Raw genomic sequence first — 11,829 nt, 5'->3', positions numbered from 1 at the left:
CAATTAAAAGGTGAAAATAATATTTCCATCCAAAATCAAAGAGAAAAGTAATTGAAGAATCAAGTTACAATTCAGGGGTCATTCCCTGTTACAATATGATACTAGAAAAATAATCGCGTAGGAAATTCATATTCAGATTTTGTGGCCAATCAGATGCAGAGGAAGACCTTCCTTTGCTACAGGGAGAAAGTACAATTCTATATTCTCTTGGGGATTCACTTTCTTCAGTTTGAATTTCGTGACAATGTTATGAAGAAACACAAGAATTTCAAGACGAGCATACTCTTTTCTCGGACACATTCGAGATCCTCCACCAAAGGGTACATAAGTGTATGGAACAGGTCCTTTCCCTTCAAATCTTGATGGATTAAATGTTTCCGGATCTGCAAAGTACTTAGGATTCTTGTGTGTTGTATGAACAGTCCATAATGTCTACAAACAAAGTTAACCGATTAAAATATAAGCTAGGTCTCGAGATTATAGAAGATTATAAGATGCATACCTTCCATCCTTTAGGAATGGTGAAACCTGCGTATGTGAAGTCACTGACAACCTCTCTAAACCCGCCAAGTGCAGGTGGTATGAACCTCAGAGTCTCGCACGCAACGTTCCAGGAGTACTTCATCTTCTGTATATCTTCCCACTTCAACAAGTCTCCTTTCTTTGATTTTGCTATCTCCATTTGTTCTGTTTAAGTAAGGTTTATCGCGTTAATTATTTCAACCAACGGATGCATGGTAACTACTAACTAGTCAAATTTGTACTCCCTCTGTCTCATTCAATTCAATTGTATATGTTATTTTTTGGCACGTTTTTAGTTCCATAATATTTTATTAAATTTGTTTTCCTTTTGATGTTTAAACTATTATTCAAAAAAACATAGTGGAACTATGCCTTATAGGAGCATCGATATGCGTGCAATATACTACTATGAGGAACAGAGGGAGTAATGGATTAGCTATAGATTTTTATTCTGACATATGCATAAATGAACATACCTTCATAGACCTTATCATAGATCTCTGGAAGTTCTGCAAGATACTTGAGCACAAAGGTTATGGCACTGCTGGTAGTCTCATAGCTAGCAAAAAGAAGACCAATAATGTTGTTAGTGATTTCCCTTTCACTGATGAAATCGCCATTTTCATCAGTCAGTAGCAGCACGCGAGACAGATAATCTGATCTAGTCGCTTTTTCTAAGTTGTTCTCCATGATATCCTTTCTCCTCTTAGTAATGATCTTCATAAGCTCAGCTCGAACTGATTTTCCACCCTTAATAGCTCTGCTATAAGCTGTGCCAGGCAGATCAATTGGGACGGAGAACAATCCAGTATTAACGAGAGTGAAATACTTGGCTAGTCTGGCGACATGCTCAGCATCATCTACACTCATTAACAATTTGCACGCCAAATCAAACGTGTATTTCTTTGACACTGAATACGCCTTGACTACCTCATGACCAGCCCATTCAGACTCCACATGCTCTCGTGCCATCGAGTCCATGACTGGTATGTAATGTTTCAGAGCCTCTGGCTTGAGAATTTCACGCATAAAACTATGCTGGAGAGAAGCAATTTTGTCTGTAGAAGACTCCACAACCTCGGGGAAAAATAAGGCCTTCCTCACTGACAATGGCCACCAGGAGGCAAGTGATTTGGTCTGATTAGAAAAGAGGAACTTGTTCCCCTGCGGTCCACAAAACAGAGCCATTTTTTGTCCGAACAACGAGGTCTGGAACACGTCTTGTGCATATTTTTCCATCCGTTCTCTGATAAATCCTTGAGGCCCTGATAATACAAACTTGATACTTTCCCCGACCACTGGCAATCCACTCGATCCTGGTGGAACATTGGCCTTATGTTTCTGAAAGAAGAAGAAAAAGAGAAACATTGAGATAATTGCGATTAAGCTCATGAATAATAGTGCATCCATATCTATGCAAAGTGAATAATAGTCTTTATATGTTAAATCACATTCCCAGACTCTTCTTATATAGAGCAACAAAACGGTGCATGGAAGCTCTATTTACAATTTAGAATCAGTAATGTGAGTTCTGGCTGGAGAAATAACGACAAATTTCGTATTTGGAAGCTGATCTTGCACATGTCGACCTAAAATCGCAGAGAATGTACATCTAATCCGGTACTAGCTAATATACAAAGACTTAAAGTAAAAATATAGACTATTCTGATAGTTTAACAAAAGAACAAGGGGATGAAAACAACCGAATCCCTGACTCGAGTTTGTAATAGGCCACAAGTAATAGGGCACGGCTCCAGTTTTTATATGCCGCGTTCCTTGACTCGGTTAAGTGCTCTGTCACGAAACAAGAATTAGTCTGTGTGATCGAGATTAACATATTGTGCTGGTTGTCCATGACTCATAACATTAGCTGAAGCTTGGCATCTCCAGCTCCATCAGGTTTTAATGTTTAAATCATGTTATCTCAAATGCTGCAACATATATACTATTTCAGTGAGACCTATTCCACGTTATAACCCAGATTAAGTGCTTTATTACCGAGATTTGTTGTTATGTTTGTGTCGGATAAATGATTACTGATTCGTTGTGGCTTAGAGACGCTCACTTGCGTCTTATGAAGCTGTGGCAAAGATAATCTTGCATGTGAAATTGTGAACCTAGCTACAAGCGAAAAAACCACAGAAAAAGGGTAAGAAAATTTTATACTTAAAATCTAGCATATACTTTAATGGCGTGGAATTTGTAAACTTGTTTTAATTCCCAGACAGGTTATTAAGCTAATTACATCCTAATAAGTGAAGCGCAGTTATCAAAACTGATCTTATCTTCATTATATCTTGGCAGTTATTGATAAATTTGGTCTGCATGCTATATGTAGCTTCATTTCTACCTAACAGTACTTGAGGCGCACAAAGTGTGAACTCTAATTTATACTGCTGATTAAGCTTCTTGGAAAAACTAGCATCTTAGATAACATAGACCCAACTAGGATCCCCAACAAATGTGCAATTACCAATCTTCTTGCTTTACAATTATCTCAGACATGTCTTCAAGTCGGATTACAGTACACTTAGGTTAAGTCCTCCGCTCATGATGTCGACCCAAAAAAAAAAAAAAACAGGCTTTTGAGAAAGGAGAGTGTTAGCATTCATCCCAAACATGCCAAATTGTGTTGAAATTGTTATTTGTCCTATTAAAACATTAATGTATCGCTGTCTTAATACATAAAGATCAGACCTTGATCCTATTACAATTTGATCATAGAAAAATAAGCATGTGGAAAATACTGCACCACCTTCGGCATGTCCACACACATGTATATTTAGAAGTTGAAATAACAGAATACAGCAAAAGACGCGTGCAGGTCTTCTTCACGCACAGGAAGACCTTCCTCTGCTAGAGGCAGAGAGAGTGTCTTGAAGTCCGGTACATTAATTTTAAACCATTACGCATTGAGATCAAGACGTGATCCGCCCTAAAATTTGATGATAAACTTTCACACAGGATTTATTATGACATAGGAACAACAGGACAGACACACACACACACACACACATGTTCTTGACTTGTGCATCTAAGTACTATGAGGAATTATGCGAAGTGGAAGGCCTTCCATTGGCACCGGGAAAGAATGGAATACTATCTTCTCTTGGGGATTTGTCTTCTCCAATTTGAATTTAGTAACAATGTTATGAAGAAACACTAGAATTTCAAGACGAGCATACTCTTTTCCGGGACACATTCTAGATCCTCCACCAAAAGGTACATAAGTGTATGGAGCTGGTCCACTCCCTTGGAATCTTGACGGATCAAATGTTTCAGGATTCGGGAAGTATTTTGGATTCTTGTGTGTTGTATGCACCATCCAAAATGTCTATGAACAAAATCAAACATATGTTAACTATCAATTAAGCTTATAGAAGATCATTAATTGATTATCTTTTAAGTTCAAGTATTGCTAATATAGTAATATGTCATCATGTATAAGATAGATACCTTCCATCCCTTCGGAATGGTGAAACCAGCAAATGTAAAATCTTTGACAACCTCCCTAAACGCGCCAAGTCCAGGGGGAATAAGCCTTAAAGTCTCGCACACCACATTCCATGAGTACCTCATGTTTTGTACATCTTCCCACTTCAACAGCTCCCCTTCACTTTTCGATTTTGCTATGTCCATTTGTTCTGTTCAGTCAACAATCATCAAACAAACAGATTCATTTTTCAACAAATAAATGCATTTTAATTTATCAGACGAAGAGAGGGTCATGTTCTTAAATATGGTGGGTTTATTGAACAAAATGCAAATCAGAAATTTACCTCTATAGACCTCATGGTAAATATGTGGATTCTCTGCAAGATACTTCAACACAAAGGAGACTGCAGTACTAGTGGTGTCATAGCTAGCAAAAAGCAGACCAATAATATTGTTAGCTATCTCCTTTTCGAGATCAAATTTCCTATTTTCATCAGTCACCAGCAACATTCGAGACAGAAAATCTGATCTGGTAGCTGCTTGTAACTTGTTCTCCAAAATTTCGTTTCTCCTATCTCCTATGATCTTCATAAGCTCTGCTCGTACCAATTTTCCTCCTTTGATAGCTCTGCGATAAGCAGTGCCGGGCAGATCAATTGGGACAGAGAACAACCCAGATGCAATAAGGGCAAATTGCTCGGCTAGCCTTGTAACATGGTCAACATCAACTACACTCATAAACAATCTACAGGCCAAGTCAAATGTGTACTTCTTCGAAACTGGAAAAACCTTGACTACCTCATTCCCAACCCATTCCACTTCCACATGCTCGCGTGCCATCGAGTCCATCACTGGAATGTACTGTTTCAGAGCCTCTGGCTTTAGTATATCATGCATAAAATCATGTGTTAAAGCTGTCACTTCATCTGAAGTCGCTTGAACAAACTCGGGGAAAAACAAGACCTTTCTCAGGGACAGTGGCCACCAGGAGGCGAGTAGTTTCGTGTCATTGGCAAATATGAACTTGTTCCCCTGTGGTCCGCAAAGCACAGCCAATTTTTGTCCAAACAAAGAAGTTTGGAACACATCTTCTGAGTATTTCTTTGTTCGTTCTTCGATGAACTTCTGAGGACCAGATAGAAGAAACCTGATACTTTCTCCAACCACTGGCCATCCACTTGATCCTGGTGGAACATTTGCATTGGTTTTTCGAAAGAAGAAGAAACAGAGAAACAAAGATATAGCAATGATCAGTAATGACAGTATAGATGGGAATAAGCTCATGATAACTTCGATATCCATAGCAAGCAATATCAGTTTGTATTAAAGATTAACTTGAGTAGCAATCTTCAATTTCTATGCAAAATCATATGTTCTGGTATCTATATATAGATAACACTAATGAGAAATATATGAATCCTCGATTTCATATCACAGCCTCGAATCTCTTTAGCGGATCTCCTCAACACATGATGACAAAATTTATTTTTTGATTTTATCATTCATATGAGGCCTTATCTGGACAAAATTTATGTACCTAAAGAATAACACCGTTTTGCCTTTTACCAGTTTGAGATCAGGTATAGAAACCATTAAAATACAGACTCTAATCATTAAAATATAAATCCAGATAAACCATCACACATCACCCACCTGTTATATGTCATCACCCATCCGACCATCACGGTCCCACAAGCCCCATTCCGATCCTAGGACTCACTTAGGTTCCGTGGAGTAGGTTGGCTGATAATTGAATAACTTAGCGTAGCGAGGTAGTTGTCGCTCTTTGTTTATTTACAGTAACTACCTGGAACTCTGTTAAGTGCTCTCATCATCCTAATTCCTAGTTTAATATAGTTTTAATTGTCGTCACCCGTGAGTCGTTACATTGTAGATCATTTTCCATATTTCAACCTTTAATGAACATGCAGATGAGAATATATCAGAAGCAGATGCTATTTTTTTGGCTATTGAATGCATATAATAATGGCAAAAAAATTTAATCTTGGTCTACTGTGTTTATCTGCAATTGAACACTGTCTCTGTATCTTAACACATCAATACCTTACCTTTTATTAATAAGCGAAACCACGTTTCGGTGGAACATCAGTACCAAAATTTGGTCATCTTATATTATACTAGCTTATAGACCGTGCAAGGCACGAGAGCTTTTTAATTATTTATAAACTTTTTAAATATATTTTAAATGGTGTGAAAAATTTTATTTATAAATAATAAATTAAAATAATATGTATCATGCCAAAGTATTAAATTCTTTCTATCAAATTTTAAATTATTTTAAGTAGAATATGTGACGCCAACTCCTATTAGATTATATTTATAAATACATTTTATATTAGAATTATTATACTGTGATTAAAATATTTTTCTAAATATTTTTATGGTTCGAGATTAAAATTGATAAACACAATTTGTTTTGAATTAAGAAGATGAATCATAAACATGCAATAAGATAGTAGAATTTGTTTTGGATTAAGAAAACGTTTTTGTATTCGTTCCTCACATAAATCGGGCATATTAATTTTAAAATATATTAGATAAAAATAATTTTGTGACGGTGCGATTTATACGATTGTACAATTAAAATTGGTAGGAAACATTTATTTTGGATTAAAAAAAACCAAAAAGACATGAAAGACAGAATTTGTTTTGGATTTAGAAAAAGAATTATAAACATGCAAGTAGATATCAGTTTCCTTATTGAACATAATTTAATTTTGTTATAATCTAACGGTGTTTATTTGTTCAATATATGATCCAACGGATGATAAGTTTTTGGACCATAGGACCATGCGACCAAATTATCTCTCTTACGCTTATTATATATAAGTATATAATTTAATTATCATTATTATTATTATCCTCTTATTAAAAGTATTGTATTCTCATTAAAAAACGTATATCGGTCAGGAATTTATAATATTCATGAATTGATTAAGATATTCTAATTAAAAACGACTTCTATAGTTATTAAGATTTTGCAATCATAAAATTTTTTTGAGTGATTGACACTTTGCACCCCATATGTTTAGGCGCTTTTTCGATTTGGTCTCAAACAATTTTTTTTGGCAGTATGCATCCCAAAGTTTGAAAAGCGCTTTGTTTTGCACCCCTTTGATCACTCTCCGTTAATTGACCGTTAAAGTTAACAGATTTTATATTTTCACTTTGCACCCCATAATTTTAATTTTTTTTCATGAGTATTTTGAAATATTTATTTTCAAAAAAAAAAATATTTCAGTTTTTTCATGAGTATTTGTAATATATCTTCATGTATTTGTAATATTTTCTGTTTATTCTGGCATAGTGAATTTTCACATATATCTGTATTTGTAATGATTTCTTGATTCAAGACTTTCGAAGGATCTTCCTGGTGATCTCGAGAAACTTAAGTGTAAGGTAAAAGGGTTTTTTCAGTTCATGTGGCTAGTACAGGAAATTGACATACAGGGGAGGTCTAACTTAAAAGAAGGATCTTGTGCTGCTTTCGGTTGATATATCATTTTTCCTTTTTATCGTATGTCCTCTTAGGTCCTTTCTTTATAATGCTGCTTCAACACTAGACATGAACGATAATCTCTTTCATGTCACTACTTAAATTTTGTGGAAAACTTTTGTGCTATTGGTATATTGATAAGCCAGTGATGTGCTAATATGGGTAGCCTAAACTTGCAACAAAATGAAAAAACAATATAACTTCCCCCTCTATACAATATCTAAAAGGCATGTATATGTGTAGTAGCTTTTATATGGATCTTATATTGTTTTATTAATTAAATTTGCTGTACTTCTGGATTATAAACAAAGTAGATCAGCCACTACTGTATAGAATAACAAGTTTTATGGCGGAAAAATTAGTTATATGCAGTCATGATATACTCATATTCTAATATGTGCACTTAGTCACAATGAATGCTTAAAGTGCAGGCATTTAACTTGATATCGATGCCTTAAATCATGAAAGATCTGAAGTAAGTGTGGCAACATGTAATTGCTTAAAGAGTCTCTCTCTCAGTCCAGGTTTGTAATTAATGTTTAGTTTATACATATAGACTATTGGCCTTCTATAATTTTGGCTAACATCATGTTATTTCAGCATCTGAGTGCAAGTCACTTTAAGATAGAATTAATCATTATGCCTTTGGTTAAGCTCTTGTGCGATACTTCAACTTCTGAGCAGGTTTGAAATTTTTTCCTCGGAAAACAGGAGGCACTCTGTGAGCTTCTCTTCTGTACTCCTGGTTACCTCTAGTCAGCAATACTGCTGGTACAGTTTTATTCTTATGATTCTTTAACTAATGCTTATTCTTTTGTATGTATTGACTCACTATGCATTCTTATAGTCCTATATAATAATGCCTATATATTTTTTTTTTTGAAAAAAAATATTTCAAAATACTCGTGAAAAAAAATTAAAATTATGGGGTGCAAAGTGAAAAACTGAAATCTGTTAACTTTAACGGTCAATTAACGGAGAGTGGTCAAAAGGGTGCAAAACGAAGCGCTTTTCAAACTTTAGGGTGCACACTGTCAAAAAAAATTGTTTGAGACCAAATCGAAAAAGCGCCTAAACATATAGGGTGCAAAGTGTCAATCATTAAACTATTATTAAAAAAATTCATATTGGTTAGGATTTTATAATTTTATTATATTATTATGAAAAAACTTTCATATTAATTATGATTTTATAATTAAAGACTTCAATGTTGGTTAGGATTTAATAATTATGAGACTTTGATATCGATTAGGATTTGTAATTAAAGACTTCAATGTTATATACTATTAAAAAAAGACTTCTACTGTGGTTACGATATTGTAATGCAACAGTTATACCACGAATAAAATTATTTATTTTAATTTTTTTAAATTCAAATAATTTAATTTATGAAACAACTCTGTAAAACTCCTATCATGTTTCAGCATTCATATAAATAAAAGTTTATATTGATATTAGTAGCCAAATCGATATTATCCATATATATACTTTTCATTAATATGCGAAATCCATCTCTAGCGGAAGAATATGAGTACTAAATTCGAACTATACGAATTTGATTATGATCACGTAATTTTTCTATATAATAAATATTTTTATAAAGACGGAAAAGTGGTGGTAGCACTGTCGTGACAAACGCAACTCCAACGAGAATAAAATTACTGTAAATTATCTGGTTATAGCCATAAAAAGAGGTTTACAAGACTTTGTCAAAAAAAATTAAAAATAAATTAATTTTAAATTCATGTTATAGTTCTATATTAATTTGACACATATCTATCAATATTAAATTTACAAGAATTTCAATTAGCTTTTATAATATTTATTAGACGTCTAAAACAATTATGAATTAAGAAAATTAAGTTGTACTAAAGACCCTCTCGGCCAATTTATATATGTTGGTGTCGAAATTTTTTTCACATCTATTTAGAATCAAAAACAACATAATGATATGAAACATACCATTTTGATATCATAACATGTATTTAGAGGATATTTTTTTCTAAAAATAAAAATTAAACATAATTAAATATTAATATGTTAATGCATAATAAAATTTGTATCTCAACAATAATAATTTAAATTCTTATATAAAAAATATTATATTTTCATTAAATAATAAATTTAAAAAATTTATATAATCCCGTGCTTGGTACGGGTCATAAACTAGTACCTAATAATTAGTATTTGCCCATTACGATCATTCAACTCAACTTGCGGCGATATTTCATCATCATAACTGAGGATCAGTTTCTAAACCTACAAACACAATGTGCTCTTCGTCACCAGTGTCATCTAAGGGGTCGTTCGGTTGAGTTTAAAATAAACACTTCTAATGAATTAGAATTTAAAATCAAGTTAAGATTTATAACTGAGTAAAGTGTTTGGGAATGAAATAGAAATCATAAAACAAAATCTAGCAGTACTTCTTGACTTTTTATACAAACGGTACGAATAAGTGCTTCTAACTTATAAACCTACAAGTTGGACTTTTAAACCCGGCCAAACACCCCCTAAGTTTCATGGCGAATTACTCGGAGTGGAAGACCTTCGACTGGTACAGGGAAAGATCGGAATACTATATTTTCTTGGGGACTGGTACAGGTTATTTCCAATATGAATCTAGTAACAACATTATGAAGAAACACTAAAATTTGAAGACGACTATACTCTTTTCCGGGACACATGCTTGATCCTCCACCAAAAGGAACAAATGTGTAAGGAGCAGGTCCACTTCCTTGGAATCTTGATGGATCAAATGTTTCTGGATTGGGAAAGTATTTCGGATTTTTGTTTGTTGTATGGACCATCCAAAATGTCTAGAACCAAAATCAAAATGACATAATTAGCTCTGTTTTAAAAGTCGCTGATTAATCACGACTAATCGCCGATTAATCTCTGTTCCGTAGCTCGCCGAACTGATTAAATCCCCGATTAATCAACGATCAATCCGATTAATCTCCGATCAATTCAATTAATCTCCGATTAATCCTTGTTCTGTGACTTCACCGATTAAGTCCGATTCCCGCTTTTTACAACACTGATAATTAGTTACATATGCGTTGAGCACAATTATTCGATACGAGTATGATGAATTTAGGATATATACCTTCCATCCTTTCGGAATTGTGAATCCAGCAAATGTAAAATCAGTCACAATTGTTATGGGTCCAGCCCAAATAACTAAGGTTTGGTCCACTAAGTTTTGGCCCAATATATGTGATCTGTTTATCACTTTAGTGCTGAGTTTTGTTCTCAGCAGAAAGATTAGACCAGGAATACAGAAAGTCAGAGAAAGAGGGAAAACACAGTTTTAAAACACTACTGAGCTCAGCTGCTTCAGGTATTCGGATCAAGGAGCAAACGTGGTCCGTTTTGGCTGAAATTTGGACAGCTTGTTGGGGACTCACAGTGCTATATTCTGAACGGTTGGATCGTTGTTTTGAGCTTCTGTTTGAGAGTTATGGCCAACTGATTGCTGCTGGTAGACTCTCAATTATTTGGTGATTTCTTTCTCATTTTAGTTACTATGATGTTGTCTCTTATGTATGAACTTGTTGGTGGGTTGTGAACCTTTGTAAGACTGATTCGGGTTTCTTTATCCCTCAATTTTATCATAATAAGAGAAGAAGAAAGGGTGGACTCCTCACACGTCCCGTGGTTTTTACTCTTCACATTGAAGAGGTTTTCACGTATAAATCTTTTTGTCGTTTGATTTATGTTGGTTAATTTTCTGCATTATATAGTTTGTCATTGGTGAATATTTGTGGTGACTTGAGTTGAGTTGTTTTTGGTTGATTTTTTAGAAGTACTGTAGCTTGCGTTTTTTGACTACTTAAATCCCTGCAACTTGGTATCAGAGCGAGGTTTCTTTATTTGATTGTGATATGGATTTCAGTAGTGGTACTTCGATGATAAAATTGACATCAACCAATTATTCAATTTGGAGGCCGATGATGGAAGACTTGTTGTATTGCAAAGACTTGTTTGATCCACTTGAAGTAACAAAAAATGCAGATGGTACAAAATCTATTCCATCCAAGCCAGAAAAGATGGATGATAGAGAATGGGAAAAATTAAAGAAGAAGACTTTGGGAACTATTCGACAGTGGGTTGATATTAGCATATTCAACCATGTTTCTCAGGAGTCGGATCCATATGAATTGTGGAAGAAGCTGGAAAGTCTTTATGAAAGGAAGAGCGCTCACAACAAGGCTTCGTTGATTAAGAAACTTGTAAATTTAAAGCTGAAAAGTGGAAAATCAGTTTCTGAACATCTTAGTGATTTTCACGATATTATTAACAAGCTGACAACTATGAAGATTGTTCTTGATGATGAGCTGCAGGCTTTGTTC

The 11,829-nt window shown here is 34.4% G+C and overlaps 2 protein-coding genes and 1 long non-coding RNA gene across 3 annotated transcripts; all 3 read right to left on the bottom strand.

Annotated features, from left to right (window-relative positions):
• Positions 1–3: 3 nt before the first annotated feature.
• On the bottom strand, positions 4–1,943 carry LOC108194654 (beta-amyrin 6-beta-monooxygenase-like). The gene is made up of 3 exons (XM_017361608.2): positions 999–1,943; positions 503–687; positions 4–432 (listed from the first exon to the last, which is right to left on the bottom strand). Exons 1-3 carry the CDS (start codon positions 1,930–1,932, stop codon positions 133–135), a joined length of 1,419 nt encoding a protein of 472 aa, XP_017217097.1. The 5' UTR covers positions 1,933–1,943; the 3' UTR covers positions 4–132.
• Positions 1,944–3,285: 1,342 nt separating this feature from the next.
• Positions 3,286–5,396, bottom strand: LOC108195645 (beta-amyrin 6-beta-monooxygenase-like). The gene is made up of 3 exons (XM_017362628.2): positions 4,302–5,396; positions 3,979–4,166; positions 3,286–3,856 (listed from the first exon to the last, which is right to left on the bottom strand). The coding sequence occupies exons 1-3, from the start codon at positions 5,257–5,259 to the stop codon at positions 3,557–3,559; spliced, it is 1,446 nt and encodes a 481-aa protein (XP_017218117.1). The 5' UTR covers positions 5,260–5,396; the 3' UTR covers positions 3,286–3,556.
• Positions 5,397–9,872: 4,476 nt separating this feature from the next.
• LOC135147721 (uncharacterized) lies at positions 9,873–10,635 on the bottom strand. The gene is made up of 2 exons (XR_010285506.1): positions 10,584–10,635; positions 9,873–10,293 (listed from the first exon to the last, which is right to left on the bottom strand). It is a non-coding gene; the product is annotated as an uncharacterized LOC135147721 (long non-coding RNA).
• Positions 10,636–11,829: the final 1,194 nt, after the last annotated feature.

Source organism: Daucus carota, chromosome 7 (assembly GCF_001625215.2).
Source record: "Daucus carota subsp. sativus chromosome 7, DH1 v3.0, whole genome shotgun sequence".
NCBI lineage: Eukaryota > Viridiplantae > Streptophyta > Magnoliopsida > Apiales > Apiaceae > Daucus > Daucus carota.
The sequence above is the reverse complement of the archived record's forward strand: the minus strand, read 5'-3'. Positions and strand labels throughout refer to the sequence as shown.

Coding starts and splice junctions, on each gene's coding strand:
- LOC108194654 (XM_017361608.2), bottom strand. CDS start 1,932: ATGGATGCACTATTATTCATGAGCTTAATCGCAATTATCTCAATGTTT. Junction 688..998: donor CTATGATAAGGTCTATGAAG/GTATGTTCATTT, acceptor TTACTTAAACAG/AACAAATGGAGATAGCAAAA. Junction 433..502: donor CCATTCCTAAAGGATGGAAG/GTATGCATCTTA, acceptor CTTTGTTTGTAG/ACATTATGGACTGTTCATAC.
- LOC108195645 (XM_017362628.2), bottom strand. CDS start 5,259: ATGGATATCGAAGTTATCATGAGCTTATTCCCATCTATACTGTCATTA. Junction 4,167..4,301: donor TTACCATGAGGTCTATAGAG/GTAAATTTCTGA, acceptor TTGACTGAACAG/AACAAATGGACATAGCAAAA. Junction 3,857..3,978: donor CCATTCCGAAGGGATGGAAG/GTATCTATCTTA, acceptor TTTTGTTCATAG/ACATTTTGGATGGTGCATAC.